This window comes from Taudactylus pleione, unplaced genomic scaffold (assembly GCF_031769625.1).
Source record: "Taudactylus pleione unplaced genomic scaffold, aTauple2 ptg000085l, whole genome shotgun sequence".
In the NCBI taxonomy this organism is placed as follows: Eukaryota; Metazoa; Chordata; class Amphibia; order Anura; family Myobatrachidae; genus Taudactylus; species Taudactylus pleione.
The window spans coordinates 7525708-7541522 of NW_028284487.1; the positions used below are offsets into that span (position 1 = coordinate 7525708).

The window sequence follows — 15815 nt, forward strand, 5'->3', positions numbered from 1 at the left end:
TCCGATCTCAGGAGCTTGTCTGTAGACGCTCCGTTCCTTCTGCCTCAGCGTCGGGACCTGCTGTCTCAGGTGCCCTGCCTTTACCCGGATCTGGGTCGGCTGTCTTTGACGGCGTGGCTCTTGAGACAGCCGTCTTAAGGTCCCGGGGTTTTTCAACCTCTGTCATCGGTACCATGCTGAGGGCGCGCAAGCCTGCCTCTGCACGGATTTACACCAGAGTGTGGCACACTTACTTTCAGTGGTGTGAGTCCAGAAACTTTGATCCTCAGGTGTTCAGGGTTTCTAGGATTTTGGTATTTTTACAGTCAAGTCTTGACCTGGGCTTACGTCTTGCTTCCCTGAAGGTTCACGCATCGGCTCTGTCTGTTTGATTCCAACGACGGATTGCTACCCTGCCTGATGTTCACACCTTTTTCCAGGGTTTGCTTAGGGTTCAACATCCCTTTGTGCCTCCAGTGGCTCCATGGGACTTGGCGGTGGTTCTTCGGGTCCTGCAGAGACCTCCCTTTGAGCCTCTTGAGTCCGTTGACCTCAAGTGGTTAACACTGAAAACTGTGTTTCTCCTGGCAATTGCTTCAGCCAGGAGGGTATCCTAGTTGGGGGCACTTTCATGTAGTCCCTCTTCCTAATTTTTCACCAGGACAGGGCCGTGCTTCGTACTCGTCCTGAGTTTTTGCCTAAAGTAGTCTCTAAGTTCCACATCAATCAGGAACTTGTGGTACCAGCTTTTCAATCTCCTGATCTTACAGCTGGTGAGGCTTCATTTGACGTTGTCCGTGCTCTCAGAGTTTATGTTGATCGGACTGCTTCTGTAAGAAAGTCCTATTCCTTGTTTGTCCTCTTTGGTTTTCATAAGAGGGGTTGGCCTGCCAACAAACAAACGTTAGCCCGTTGGCTTTGTTCTGTTATTAGGGAGGCTTATATACAGGAACGTTTACCTGTTCCAGCCTATGTTAAGGCTCATTCCACTCGGTCTGTGGGTCCTTGGGCTGCTAGACGTGGTGCCTCTGCTGTTCAGCTATGTAAGGCGGCCACTTGGTCTTCAATTCAGACATTTTTGAGGTTTTATGCGTTTGACACCTTTGCCTCTCAGGATGCATCCTTTGGGCGCAGGATTCTCCTTTCTGCACAGGAGCGTCCCCGCCCTTAGTTGAACTGCTTTGGGACATCCCCAAGGTCAACCCTGTGGACCCCCTATGGACCCTGAAGTAGAAAACAGGAGATATGGTAAGAACTTACCTTTGTTATCTCTGTTTCTTCGAAGTCCATAGGGTCCACAGGTCGCCCGCCCTGACGCACCTGGCTTCAAATGGGCTGTGTGACTGGTCACCGGTTTTCCGTCTCCCATTTCTGTGAGTATGGTTTCTTGTGTGTTCCAGTCTTCCTTCTCTCTGTTTAGTCTCCTCCTCCGGCCTTGGCTGCTTACCAACTGAGGTGCCTGTGGCTCGGGGGCGGGGTATAGAGGAGGACGGACCCAAGTGCATCCTGGGAGCAGTGAAAGCTTTAACTGCGTGGTGCCCGTGGATCCAGATCCAGCTATACCCCAAGGTCAACCCTATGGACTTCGTAGAAACAGAGATAACAAAGGTAAGTTCTTACCATATCTCCTGTTATCTTACTCATACATGCCTACTCTCCCGGGAATCACGGGAGGCTCAGGATTTTTCGGGTAACCCCCCGCACCCCCTGAAGAGTAGGCATATCTCCTGCATCTCGCCCATTTCCTAGTGAAGTGGGCAGGATGGAGAGATTTTACCTGGTATTTTCGGGTCCGTAGGGAAGGGGCGGGGCTAAATGGTGCAAATTGCGTCATTTAGCCCCGCCCCCTCTTCACGGACCCGTGAATCGCGGGTGTTTTCTGTAAAGGGGACGGGGCCTTATGCCGTCTATCGACTGGCCCCGACCCCCTGAAGAGGAGAGCAGCAGGTCCCCTCCTGCTGCTCCCGGAAAGCTGCCCAGGAATGTCGGTAAGTATGATCTTACTCTATTCCAAATCTGAATTAGGCCTTGTGTTCATGTGCAATAATCTCTCTATCGCAAATCGGCTTCAGAGGAAGTGAGAAAAGAAAGTATGTATCCTATACCCAGTGGCGTATCAATAATTAGCACAGTGTGTGCACCGCACACCCTGCACCCATATCATTTTAAACTCACCTGTCTGTGGTCTCACGTTGGGTGTCAGCGCTGCTCAGAACACCGGAAAATGGCCACTGCGGGCATTATTCCGGTGTCCTGCGCATGCGCAGTATACTCCGGGCACACTCTAGTGCCCAGAGTCTACTAATGCTCCAGTGATTGGCCAGCCGTGTCAGTCAGCTGCCGGCCACCGGGGAGAGAGGAGGGGACCCCGCACGGGGAGTGCACACGGACCCCTTCCTCTCTTAAAACGCCATTGCCTATACCTACATATAATGTGTGAGTAAACCGGTAGAAGTCAAATACTGTAAGTAAAATATTAACTATATATTTAGATAGAGCAAAAGACATGTAAGTATAGTATTAATGGTTTACAGTTTCACTATTTAAACAAGGCGAACTGCTATTTTGAATCAGCAGTTTTCTTACTGTTGTTTAAGCATGATATGTCAATATTCTTTGGAAAACAAATAAGACAAAAATAAAACCGCGATTCCGGGACTAGTCCAAATGCCTCTGATCATTCCGAAAATGCTTCTTATAGTAAGAGTTGAACATATGCCTTAGAAGAGGCTTAGGGGTCTATGGGCCTGATTCAGACCCGCTCGCAAGCGCATTGCGCTCGCAACTGGGTCCATGGTGGCCCAGTGCACACGCGTGGTGTGCGCAAGCCCCGTAGCGAGTGAGAAATCACTCGCTCCGGTGCTCGCAACAAAATAGGGCGGCTGTCAATATTGATCGACAACTTGCCACGTTTTGTAGGTGGGGAAGGGGGCTGGCTCAACAAACGGAGCAGGAAGTCCACTCGGGCTTGCGATAATCGTGACCATTTCCTGCCCGCTCACACTAGCTGTGGGTGGGCACCCACAGCTATGCGAGCGGACAGGAAAAAAAATAAAAATAAAAAATTCATCCCCGCCCTGATTCAGAGCGTGCGCTCGCAAACACCGCGCGCCTCTGAATCAGGCCATATGTACTAACCCTTGGAGAGAAATAAAGTACCAATCAATCAGCTCCTGTTTTTCAAACACAACCTGTAAAGGGACAGTTGGGAGCTGATTGGTTGGCACTTTATGTTTTTTTTTTTCTTAATTCTATAAAACTGCTTTGTATAATTTATATACCCGTGAACAAGTGTATTATTCTAATAATATATTACTGAGGGCCTCTTGTATTATCTTTGCAGACTTCACTCATATAAGACCCTTACCGTGTCATCATCCTCCGCCTCTTCCTCCATGGTCAGCAGTAAGCAGTCCACTGAAGATCCCGCACCCAGATCTTATAACCATGTGCCTGATTTCACTCTGCTACCGGGACACTTCAACGTAATACTTTGTGTTGATTTCATTGAGACCACAGGGTAAGACTGCAAGACTTGGATTTGTGCACAGCAGTCTGGGGCTTGTTCACACACATTCACTGGGGTATGGATGATAATTCATAATAACTAACAAGTCCTTCTATGCACATTTAATTATGCTTTTTTATCACTTTCTCCTTATGCATTGCTCTTCTATAGAAACAACCTATTGTACTGACTCTTATTTGCTCAATGAATGCACTTTTCATACGTATGAAATGACATTAATAGATGTGAACAAACCCTCAGAGACGGGGATAATGCTGTGAGGACAAACTCATTATGTAGCATGTAATAATGGTTCATCCTTTGCCCTAAGTATACTTAGGTCTCAGTAAGTGATTAATGTTAGGTTTAGAGAGACTGGGGTATATTTACTAAAGTGCTGGTTTTTAGAAGTGGAGTTGTTGATAAGTAGAATCTGATTGGATGCTATGGGCAACAACTCCACTTCTAAAAACTCGCACATTAGTAAATATACCCCTCTGAGTTTAATTTAATTAACCGCAAATTGCTTAATTGTGGGTAAAAACCTGGGGCCACACATTTTTGCTAATCAAAAAGAAATCTGCGTTAACTCCCATTGAGTCCCACAATAAAGCAGCTTTTAGCTCGCAGCTCCAGACTAGGTGAGCGTTTTTTAAATGTAAGAATTACATGACTTAGTACAGTACCCCTGGCGTCACCCTCCAAATGAATAATACTGATGGTTTATGTACAAATCTGATGTTTTGGGGATCTGCTCATGACTCAGTCTGCATATGTGCAGAACGAGTCCTGCGTGATCACTCACAGTCCCCCCAATGCTGCAGCATTTCGGGGGCCGGAGATCGGGACCCTTCTACGAAACTGGGGCATGTCAGCGTCGTTGGATGCAGACTTCCTGGACCCGGCTGACCAGTTCTGACAGTCTGAGTTACTATTTTTCCCAACTTATTTTCCTGGCTTTTTTTAGACTGGTCTTTCTCTTCTCTCCTCTGTAACCCTAACATGGTTAGAAAGGTAAAAAAAAAACATTAAAAAAATTCAGCGTTTCTTAAAAAATTTCTCATCTTTAGTTTAGACAGTGGCCTATATTTGTCCATTACTCCACCACTTTATAATTTCCTTTTCAATCAGTTCCAGCCACAATTGGAGGTGCTCATAAGTGGAGCTTTGCTCCAAGATTGCCTTTCTGTATGGCATCCATGACTTTAGTTCCCCCATTTATCATCTTCGTTTAGGACAGCTGGTCCTGAGAACCATCCGGCACTTTCTTCCAAAGGTCGTCTCTGACTTTCATCTAAACTAGAAAGTAGCTACTTCTCCAGTTTCTGTCCAAACTCCAATGTATCAGAGACTGGCCATGCCTTGGATGTTGTATGGATCTTAAGTATTTACACATGAAACATATAATTTTCTGTTTACTTAAAGTCTTTCTTGGTGCTCTTCTGGGTTTCAGGTAGGGGCAAGATGGCCGCCTTACAGATTCCCTCACACTGCACCATAAAATAATCAGTTGACTGAAATTCTACCTCCACTCAGTTTGAGGCGTAAGCCCTTTGTGTGCCATGAAGTATGGGACAGCTGTGTAGAGTGTTCGCATGGTCTTCCTTGCACAACTTCACAAAGTTTTATTAAGTTGGTTACATCTTCTTACCAGCCTTAGGCAAAAAAGAGATACGGGCACAGGTTGTGGAGTAAACATTTTCACGCTCCAGCCCTTAAAAACCACATTCTTATCTCTCCGGTGTCTGTCCAGGCTAGCGCTGAGGTCCGCTCGCGTTGTGCATCACTCCCGTATAGCACAGAGGTCTGCTCATGCTGCACATCGCTCCTAGCTGGTGCTGAGGTCTGTCTGTGTTGCTCCTGCCCCGTCCGCTCAGTGTCCTGTCACTGAGCATGGAGATCGCTCTCTGCAGCCCCTAGCGTACAGCATGTCTTCCCAGCAAGATGGTACACAAGCTGTACGCTAGGGGCATATCTATAATAGATGCAGGGTGTTCCATATTTACCTCTCTGTGGTTCCGCCGTTACAATTTTTCCGGCGTTTTGCGCATGCGCAGTGAGGAAAACGGTGGCCGCGACATTTCCCTGGCGACCTGCGTGTGCGCAGTAGACTCTGGGCACACTCTAGTGCCCAGAGTCTACTGATGCTGTGGTCGGCGGTCAGACGCGTCTGCGAGAGAGGAGGGGGCCCCAGACAGGGAATGAACACTGGCCTCCTCCTCTCTTAAAATGCCTCTGCTGCATGCCAGAGTTCCCTAATAAACAACAGTATGGGCGCAGCCATGTTGGACTCTGTCACCTGACGCAGACCAGCTTATTGCAGCATCCAATCCCTGGACATCCTCCCCTATAAATTCCATTTCCTATTTTTGGGAAAGGGGGCCTGGACTGCACACCCTAACTCTTTCTAATGGGATGTGCTACCTAGCTGAGACTTAATATTACAACATAGAAAACAGAGAAACCAGATGCACCATACAACCATTAATTATGCATAATATGAGAGGTTTTTGGCATAAATTTGTCCAAAATTATGAGCTTACCCACCAGCATCAAGGTAACCTCATCGGGTAAGTCCTTAACACTATGGGGGTTCATGTCTGGGGATTTGAGGGTTCATGTCTGGGGCACCCCACGCCCCAGACATGAACCCCCATAGTGTTAGGGACTTACCCGATGAGGTTTACCTTAACGATGGTGGGTAAGCTCATAATTTGGGCCAAGTTTATGCCAAAAACTTTGCATATTATGCATAATTATTAATGGTTGTATGGTGCATCTGGTTTCTCTGTTTTCTATGTTGTAAATTCAGTTTCCTGACTGGTCTCTGTTGCCAGTACAACATCGCTTCTGTGAAGTTACAGCTCTGTGCTGAGCTCCCAGGTACTCTGTATTTGAACGGTTCCAGTTCGTGTGATTCCAGTTCCAAATCTGGTTACAAGTCTCTATTCCAGTGGTTGTCAAACTCTGTGTACTCATTACTCACTGACACATTTTAGAAGATCCACAGGTGGGGCTAATTATTTCACTTGTGATTCTGTGAGGAGATCTTTGAAAACATGCACTGTTTGGGGTCCTGAGGACCGAGTTTGAGAACCTGTGCTCTAGTCCATCTAACACTCCAGTCTCAGTAGCGCACACAAGGGGGGTACCCAGAAACCCCCCCTGACAAACTGGAGTGCATGCACCATGTTCTGAAGCCCCGCCCCCTCGTGGTAAATTGCCAGGATTCGCGGGTCAATATCGAGGAGGCGGAGCCAATATGACGCGATTTTAATTAGAATCAAGTCATCTGGCCTGCCCCCTACTGATTGACCCGCGAATCGCGGCAATTTGCTGTGAGGGGGCTGGGCTTAAGAACATGGTGCCAGCCTGCTACATCCTGTCCTTTTAAGATCTGCTGCAAGGAAGGTTTTTTAGTAATGTAAGTGACATGTGTGTGTAAGGTACACTGGGGCCTATTCATCAACACTAAAATAACGTTTTTAAGGACATTTTCCTTAAATAACGTTATTTTGGTATTCATGAACAGACTTAGCACAGGAGATATCACAGATATCTCCTTGCTAAGTTCCCCTACGTTAATTTCCACACTCCCCATACATTAGTATGGGGATGTGTAAATTGTGGTATTCATCAAATTCCGAAAATTATGAATTTTCGGAATTTGATGCAGTTACTATTCGCCACAGTGAGGTGGCGAATAGCAGAATCGACTTACCTGTATCCGCGTGTTCAGGTCCCCCGACGAGTCTCTCCGGTGCTCTGCTCCATCCTCAGGCTCCGGAGGCTGGTCTGTCATGTGTGCTCCCCAGCAGAGCACAAGAAAGTTTAGAAAAAGAAAAAAAATTTTCTAATCGGTCATGTGGTCTGCTGGGAAACTACATGACAGACCAGCAGGACGGAGCCGGAGGCTGCTGCGCGGACAGGTAAGTCGGGGGGGGGGGGGGAGGTGAGCGGAGGAGGGGAGGGGGGTCGGGGGGGGTACACTACCTTAACGCATCTGTAGGCAGTGCTGCGCATGCGCTGGTTTTACAGATGTAACAGCTCATGCGCAGCACTGTTTCCAGATGCGATAAGGTAGTGTAGGCAGGGAAAAGTATCTATTTCCCGAAAAGCTGTCATCGCAAATATGACAGCTTTTCGGAATAGATACTTATGGAGAGGTGGAATGATGAATTCCACCTATAATTAGGTAGAACTCGATGCGAGTTCTAAACCTAATTATCTCCATCGAATTTTTAGGTTTAATGAATAGGCCCCAGTATGTGTACATACTGTATATATGTGTGTATGTATTATATATATATATATATATATATATATATATACAGTAAATATGGACCCCCCCCCCCCCATAAAATTCCTGCGTTTGCCCCGGAGTCTGGTTACAAGTCTCCATTCCATCTAATACTCCAGTCTGGTTACAAGTCTCCATTCCATCTAATACGCCAGTCTGGTTACAAGTCTCCATTCCATCTAAGCACTCCAGTCTGGTTTTACAACAGAGACTTGTTTCTATCTGCCTCCATCGGTCCCATCCGATATCTCTAAACATCGGTCACAGACTGATCCAGCTCTTCAATTCATCAACATCAGTCTCAATCCGATCCAGCTCTTCAAGTCATCAACATCGGTCCTAATCTGATTCTTCCCATCTCTTCAGTATCATATATCCTATGCTCATTCCAACCTGCTGATCAATAAAGACATTTACTGTCCTTGCTTTTCGGGCCCATCATCCCCTACAGTTCATATTACTCCTCACATCTTACATGAGGAATTCCTGGCTCAAGCCACCCAGTTTCATCCACTCCTCCCACTTCTCCTCTTCAGGCTCCCATGCCTGTTCCAAATCCAACCCTCAGGCGTGACAAACATCACTTTCCTCATCCTCATAACATACATTATACATTGTAATACCCCTATTATGAATCTGTTTTTGTTTTTTCAAATGAGTTTCTTGCATCATTGATAGCTTGATTTGTTTGGACCAGTTTATCTCTCCTGTTCCTAATTGTTATACAAAAACTGTGTGCTGCTACTGGAAGATAGATTATTTAGGGATGGTGGAGGGAGCTCTCTGCTTTGAGCAAGTGTCCTGCCTTCTGAAAAACTTTTTTGTGTATATCTTCATTTGATTGCTGCATAATCAATTATTATCCGTAACTGCCATATGGGTCTCCCATCTACTTTTGCAGGGGTTCTGCACATAGAAAACAAGAATTGGTTTCAGAACTGAAAAGGAATGGAGTAAATTTCGATGTACGTAAGCTGCACATTGGAGACTTTCTGTGGGTAGCGCAGGAGAAAGTCAGACCTGTGCCAGGTGAGTGAGCTGTTGTTGGGTTTTTGCTTTATAGCAAGTGTGCAAAGAATATTCCAACCCTCCGTTTATATCTGTTAATTGGAAAAGTGGGTCTGCCCATTATTCAAGGCTCGATGGTACTCTTGGCATAGAACAATTTCTGGTTCACAAACATTTTATTTCACTTAAGTATTTTGCATAAATACTTGTATAAACTAATACAGTATGTATCAATTATAATCCCAAATACCAATATTTAGGACACAACAGCCACTCCCAAATTATGGCCATCCTCCAATACAAAGTGAAAGAATACAGATGAAGCAAATGGGAAGAGGCACTTGTCTCCCAGGTGTAGACTTGGTCACACTCACATCACTAATGCATGGGCATCGATCATATCAATTTATTATAAATAATTCATACATTCTTAAATATGTGTGTTTGACTTATGCAGCTTTCCCCACTTCCTTTCATTAATTCTGTAAATTTGCCACACTTCCTGTGGCAACATTAGTATATATTACCCTGCCTCACTTCCTCTCACTTAGTCTGTCCTTCCACATTTCCTGCCATTTTGTAGGAGTTATGTCACACTTCCTGTATTCCACTGTCATGGTGACTGCCCCACTTCCTGTCATTGATATTTATGCCAGTTATTCAGCACTTATACACTTTGTTTATGCTCTCTATGAGCCTTTAACAAGTTACCACACTGGCCACACACTTCTAATTGCTTGTGTGATTGGTATTATTAGTATACACCCGGTTTTTACAAACATAGGGGGACACCTGGTCCTATGTCACTTCCTGTCACTGCTCATAAATACTGCACATGTCCCAAGCATAAACTCAACAGCATGTGTTTGCTCTAGTGACTATGGGTCTCATTCAGACCCGGTCGCAAGCGCTGAGCGTTCGCAACCGGGTCGATGTTAAGGCCCTGCTCAGGTGCAGCCGCCACAGTGCGCGTGCGCAAGCCCCGGAGCAAGAGAGAATTTCTCTCACTCCGGAGCTCACTACAAAAGGGGCGGTTGTCAATGTTGATCGACAGCTCGCCCCGTTTTGTAGGCGGGGCGGGGGGGTGGTTTCACAAACTGAGGCTTTCCTTAAGGAACGCCTGCCGTTTTGTGGGAGGCCGCGCTGACATCAGCAGTGATGTCAGTGGGGAGCTTCCTGCTCGATCAGAGCAAGAAGCTCCCTGGGGCTTGCGGTTGCCGAGACCCAACCTTAGGGTCTCGTCGCAAGCCCCGATGGTCGCGATGGTCTTGACCATCGCGACCATCACCCTGGTCGGTCGCTGAAGCTGTGGGTGGTAACCCACAGCTTAGCTAATGACCAGGAGGCCGCACTAAAAAAAACAAGCGGCCGCCCTCATTCAGAACGAGCGCTTGCTTCTTGCGAGCGCCTCTGAATGAGGGCCTGTGTCTTTAGGTAAGATGTATTTTTATTCCTTGGTGCACTTTGCACATGTAATTGTTTTATATGCTAATGTTTGTCTACTATGTACAAAGTATAGGTTCATGCATTTAAGTGCACTCTGCACATGTAGTTGTTTTATATGCTAATGTTTATTCACCATGTACATGTCCATGTTTAAGTGCATTTTGCACATGTAGCTGCTTTATTTGCTAATGTTTCTTTACTATGCAGAGTGTGTATGTCCATGTTTCAGTACACTTTGCACATGTAGCCTCCTACCAATAATGAGCCTTTTTATTTCTATGTTGATTAGCAATTTTATTGATAACATAGTACTATTATTGATAACCTAATACTGTCCACACCCTGTTTCTTGATATTAATGAGTCTATATGTCCACCCTGCCCATATATATTTTACTACCTTTAATATTGTAACATGTAGAGATGATTTTTAGTATTAGCAACAAGATTACGGGTCTGGGAGACATATCTCTATTTTCTGTAACCCTGTTTTTCTTATGGTTTTTGTTTCTTTTTATATTACAGCTATATGTATCTCTTATTATACTATGCCTTGATAAAGGTTCTAATGTGGACCGAAACGTTGGCAACTATGTTTACGCATGCTAATAAAGCTTATGTATTATTGTGAATAAACAAGTCTGGAGAGTGCCTTAATCTCCTCAACCCGTGGAGTTACCTTTTGGTTATTATTGGGTTACCCATATGTTATTGGGAACTTTAAGGATAACACCCCAGCATTCACTGTAACAGCATACAGGTGTGAGTGCCAGACCATAGATGGATCCACCTCGGAAAGTAACTGTTAAGAGCAATTCATGCCTTTTGCAAACACTTATCAACTACTTACAGCCTGTGCCTGGTCTCTGATAAGTAGACTATCCAAAAATGGTGGTGTAAACAATGCAGTGTGGTATATCAAATAATTCCAACTGTTTCAAAGGGTCTGATAAATACAGCAGTGTCCTCTCTTACTGTTGCTTCAGTCACTCCATGTGCCAGGTCCTGTGTGACTCCGCCATGCTGCCAAGTGTCTTTTTCGCTCAAAATGTGTGTCGTCTTCACAGAATTAAAATGCATAGAAGCAAGTAAACGGCATTGCTAGCTTAGGCTGACCAATGGGGTATGTGACACTCAATCTGTAAAACGGAATGTAGTTAGGATGCTGACGGTCACAGTACTGACAGCGGCATCCCGACGGTTACAATCCCAGACAGATCCCGACTGTAAGTATTAGGGTTAGGCACAAGGGGGAGGGTAAGGGTTAGGCTGTGGGAGGGGTGGGTTAGGGGGAGGGTTAAGGGTTAAAATATTTACCAAAACAGTCAGGATTTCGACCGCCGGGATGCAGTTGTCTGTATTCTGACCATCACGATCCCATACCCAACCCATACACAAAATATGAAACCATTCACATCAGTTTTTGCACTATTGGAACGTAATCTAAATATCCTACCACACAACACACAGGGTCTCACATTGGATATTTCCTATATTACATTAGATTTATATCAATTAGATTTTTTAGCACTTTCCTTTTGTTGAAGTCTGCGACTTGAAAAATAAATATTTTATACATGTGGGTTTTTACAGGACAATTGCGAATCCCACAAGCACGAGAGCTAGTGCTAGACTATGTTATTGAGAGGAAAAGAATGGATGATCTTTGCGGAAGTATTATAGACGGACGATTTCGGGAGCAAAAGGTGAGTAATTCTGCAGAGCTAGACTAGCGGTTATTATTATTAAAGGAGAACTCCCACCCTGAAAATTCAGGCTCTAATTGCTCCTATTGGTAGCACAATAATTGAGGACACACTACCTGTATGAAGAGAACCCACCTTAGCCGCCTTTCAGTAGATATCAGGGGTTCTGTCTGATCTATTATAATACAGTATATTATATATTATTGTTTATTTCTAAAGCGCCACCAATACACACAGCGCAGTACAGAGATAATTTATTACATCAGAGCCATCCACATTGTAGCTTACAGTCTGATCCCCTATCTTACCAACACCTTATGAATACTAAATAAAATAGTAAATATAGATGATAGACCTGGATCTGTTGTGTATGACTTTCTGTCTCTTTATTTAGTTCCGTCTGAAGCGCTGTGGTCTGTGTCACCCAATATATCTGGTGGAAAATTATGGGTCAGCACAACACCTGAGTATTCCTGAAACCACCTTGCAGCAGGCAATAGTGAACACACAGGTAATGAGTTCAATATAAAGTTAGAGGCCACAGTCTGATTATAGCAATTTCTTTAATATCTATACTCCTGTATGGTGTTGTCAGGCCACTGATCACTGGTTCACCCCACAATTTTGTGACATAAACTATCTGGCTATCATTTCACCATTACATTTTAGTGCATTAACATCGTCATGTCATTTCTGACCACAGATTGTTTATATGTAAGTACACTATGTTTTTATGCTTTCTCTGTATGCTCAGAGATCCCCATGTGGTAGAGAGCATTCATTTTCTGCTTATAAGTTGATGATAACCTTTGGTTAATGCATTTTAATTTTTAGGTGATAGATGGATTCTTTGTAAAGCGTACTAATGATGTACGGGAGTCTGCTGCGTACCTGACCATAATGACCCGTTATCTGCAAAGCATGTACTTGGTAAGGGCCAGCATTGTTTTCTCATTGGTCCTGTTATCTCTTCCAGAGACTGACTTTGTTTCCAGTAGCACCAGTGCACATTATATTATGATAGATCCCTGCAATGGTGTAAATGCTAGCTTTTTTTCTACCCACCAACAGCAATATTTATTTAATTTTCAACACTTATTTAATATATTTATTTAATTACAGAACAAAACCTTGCTGAGCTGCACCAAAGAGGAAGCCAGTAAATGTGATGGCGTATTGCGCCATGATGCCCAAAGCTGTATACTTATGGAGTTCAAAGAATTTAATGAGGGGGCTATGAAGAATAAGGTAACCCTGTTGATTTCCAAAATATGTAAAATAGAAAACAGAAGTTACAGGTACTAAACTGCACAGGATCAAACAACTTTTTGTAAATGATCATTGCCACACCCATTGCTATAGCTAATGGTAATAATGTGAGTGTTACAAACTATGAGTAAGTTAATTAAAAACTTTTTTTTGCCTCTGGGTATTTTCATACTGAGTTTGGGCTTGTCAGCTAGTGCTGGGGAACGATCTTGTTCTTTTATTGAAAAGAAACTACCTCAGAGATGTGAGAGCTCTGTGTGACTGCATAGTCCTACAATGAGGGCCTGATGCAGAGTTGGGAATAGAGTAATGCTGGGTACACACTGGAGTAATGGGCATACATTCCAGGGATTGCCCGTTCACACTTGAACTAGTTAATGAACGATGGAACAATCACTGTTCCGTCCTTCATTAACTTACTATAGGTCACTAGCGAAATCGTCAGATTTGATGTGCAGCACATCAAACCTAGAGACCGTCGCTAGCGACATCGGGACCGTGCAATCGCCGGTACACACTGAGTGATGTAGGTGATTTGTCGTTACGAAACGGCAAATCGGCCCGACATCGCTCCAGTGTGTACCCAGCTTCAAAAAGAGCAAGTAACTGCGCACCTTGGTAACACCATGCTGCACTGCAGGTATGGGCAGATGTAACATGTGCAGTTAAATTCAGATGGGCGTGTCCAAACTGATATCTAAATCTCAGTGTAAAAATAAAGCTGTCCAGCAATTGTGGGCTACATGCAAAAGCATCTGGTATTTACCCCGTCATGCAAAAGATGTATGTATTTGCACCCCTTGCATTGCAACATGGTTTGTCCAGGTGCACAGTTACTTGCTCTATCTTACTCTATTCCCAACTCTGAACCAGGCCCAGAGACATTATGTACTCCATGTCAGCTGTGTTTTGTTATTCGCCAGCGGATACTCGCAAAGTGATCTGCACACAGCCAATTTACCAATAAGGATGGCTAAACAAGGACAGCTCAGAACCTTCTTTTCTTACCCCTGGCCCAGCTTAGTCATCCACGTGCACTGTAATGGTATCTCACCAGAGATATTAGTGATATCCGACTATTGCTCATTTCCCATTAGTCAGTCAATAAAATTGAGCAGAATTATAAATACACCAGTCCAGTGGTGGATTTTACCTAGGGGCTGTCATACTGCAGCTCCCCCCACCCCAGTAAAAATCCCCCACCCACAGGCACTGCCTAGGCTAGCAGCAGTGGCAGTGACTTCTCATTGGAAGCACTACCCTGCTGATCACAGCCAGACAGGCAGTCCCGGGGTTTTCTCCGCTGGGACTGCCAGTCCGGACTGCAATAGCAGAGAGAGGGTAACTCCCCTGCTATAGCGGCAGCCCTATCTGACCCATAAGGGCTACAGCTAATGCAGCCCCTAAAAGCTAGCCTGTCTGTTAGCCTAGCAGCAGCTCCGCTATTAAGCCACGCACCCTGATTTAGGTCACGCCCCGGCGATTGCTGACTTAAGCCCCGCCTCCCAGTGACATCAGCTGTCAATCACTGGGTTGACAAGGGAGGAGGATGTGCAATGCAGACCCCCCGGACAGACAGGTAAGGAGCCACTGCTGCACCTGTCTGTATATAGTGGTGGTGATGATTAATAGTTGTACAATGTGACTATGAAATAGATGGACATACTGGGGCTGATGCCAAATGAATATGGCTCCAAACAGGTGTATTCCCCTTCCATCCAGTCCTGCACAACCCATGCTTGCATGAACACTGCCTCACTGAAGTTTGTCTATGTTAGAATGCCCGGGTCTATCTCTTTGGTCATAAGTGTGGTGGGTGCGATCAAAATGTGTACTCTCCACATTGCCTACACCAGGGTGTCCATTTCTGACCATGCGCAGTACGAATTCACACAGGACATCTTTGCACACAGGTATCTGTTCACCCCTACATAACCTCCATTATTAATGATTTTCCGGTTCCTAAAATGTAACTTTAATCATTTTGAATAGCTATTACTTGACTCAGGGGCGATATAAGAGAGGAGATGGCTCGTGTGCAGGCCCCTTGTCTCTTCTTGCCGACTTATTAACCAAGTAGCTTCTGTTCCAGAGTGTAAGGCGCATGTGAAGATCTCTGAGAAAATGGCGTCGGTACCATATTTCCGGTAATATCTCTACTATGCACATGCAAATCTCTGGGAAAGTGGTGCTGGTGCCATTTACCTGGGAATTTTTGTGGTGCTGGCAGAGAGGTAAGTATACAGTAGTCATTGGGTGCAGGCTGTGTAGTGTGGGCCCCTCTGCACCCATTATAGATATGCCCATGACTTGAGTCTACAGAAGTGATGTATGAGTGACAGCTGAGCTAAGATTATCTTTGGTCACCCTGAGCTCCAACTGGGGCCTTGCTGAATAGATGGACTCATGTTTAATCCCGTCACTAACTATTTCAGGTTCTTAAACAGAAACCACTTCTTGTGATTTCAAAGAACTTAGTGCAAGGAGGGAAACTTTGTTTATCTGAGTAATTCTATATTCGCACAGAGGGCCTAATTTAGACGCGCTCGCAAGCGGGTCGATGTTGGCCCAGTGCGCATGCGCACGATTGAGGCGGCTCC

General features: G+C 45.0%; 1 protein-coding gene across 6 annotated transcripts in view; it reads left to right on the forward strand.

Annotated features, from left to right (window-relative positions):
* The window catches only part of MUS81 (MUS81 structure-specific endonuclease subunit), a 200623-nt gene that overhangs the window by 173074 nt on the left and 11734 nt on the right, over nucleotides 1–15815 (forward strand). For all 6 annotated transcript variants that reach the window (XM_088468346.1, XM_088468350.1, XM_088468348.1 and 3 more), the window contains exons 9-14: nucleotides 3323–3499; nucleotides 8689–8816; nucleotides 11834–11946; nucleotides 12341–12457; nucleotides 12781–12876; nucleotides 13069–13194. In XM_088468346.1, coding sequence (XP_088324472.1) covers nucleotides 3323–3499; nucleotides 8689–8816; nucleotides 11834–11946; nucleotides 12341–12457; nucleotides 12781–12876; nucleotides 13069–13194 — 757 coding nt within the window. The remainder of the gene's footprint in view (nucleotides 1–3322; nucleotides 3500–8688; nucleotides 8817–11833; nucleotides 11947–12340; nucleotides 12458–12780; nucleotides 12877–13068; nucleotides 13195–15815) is intronic.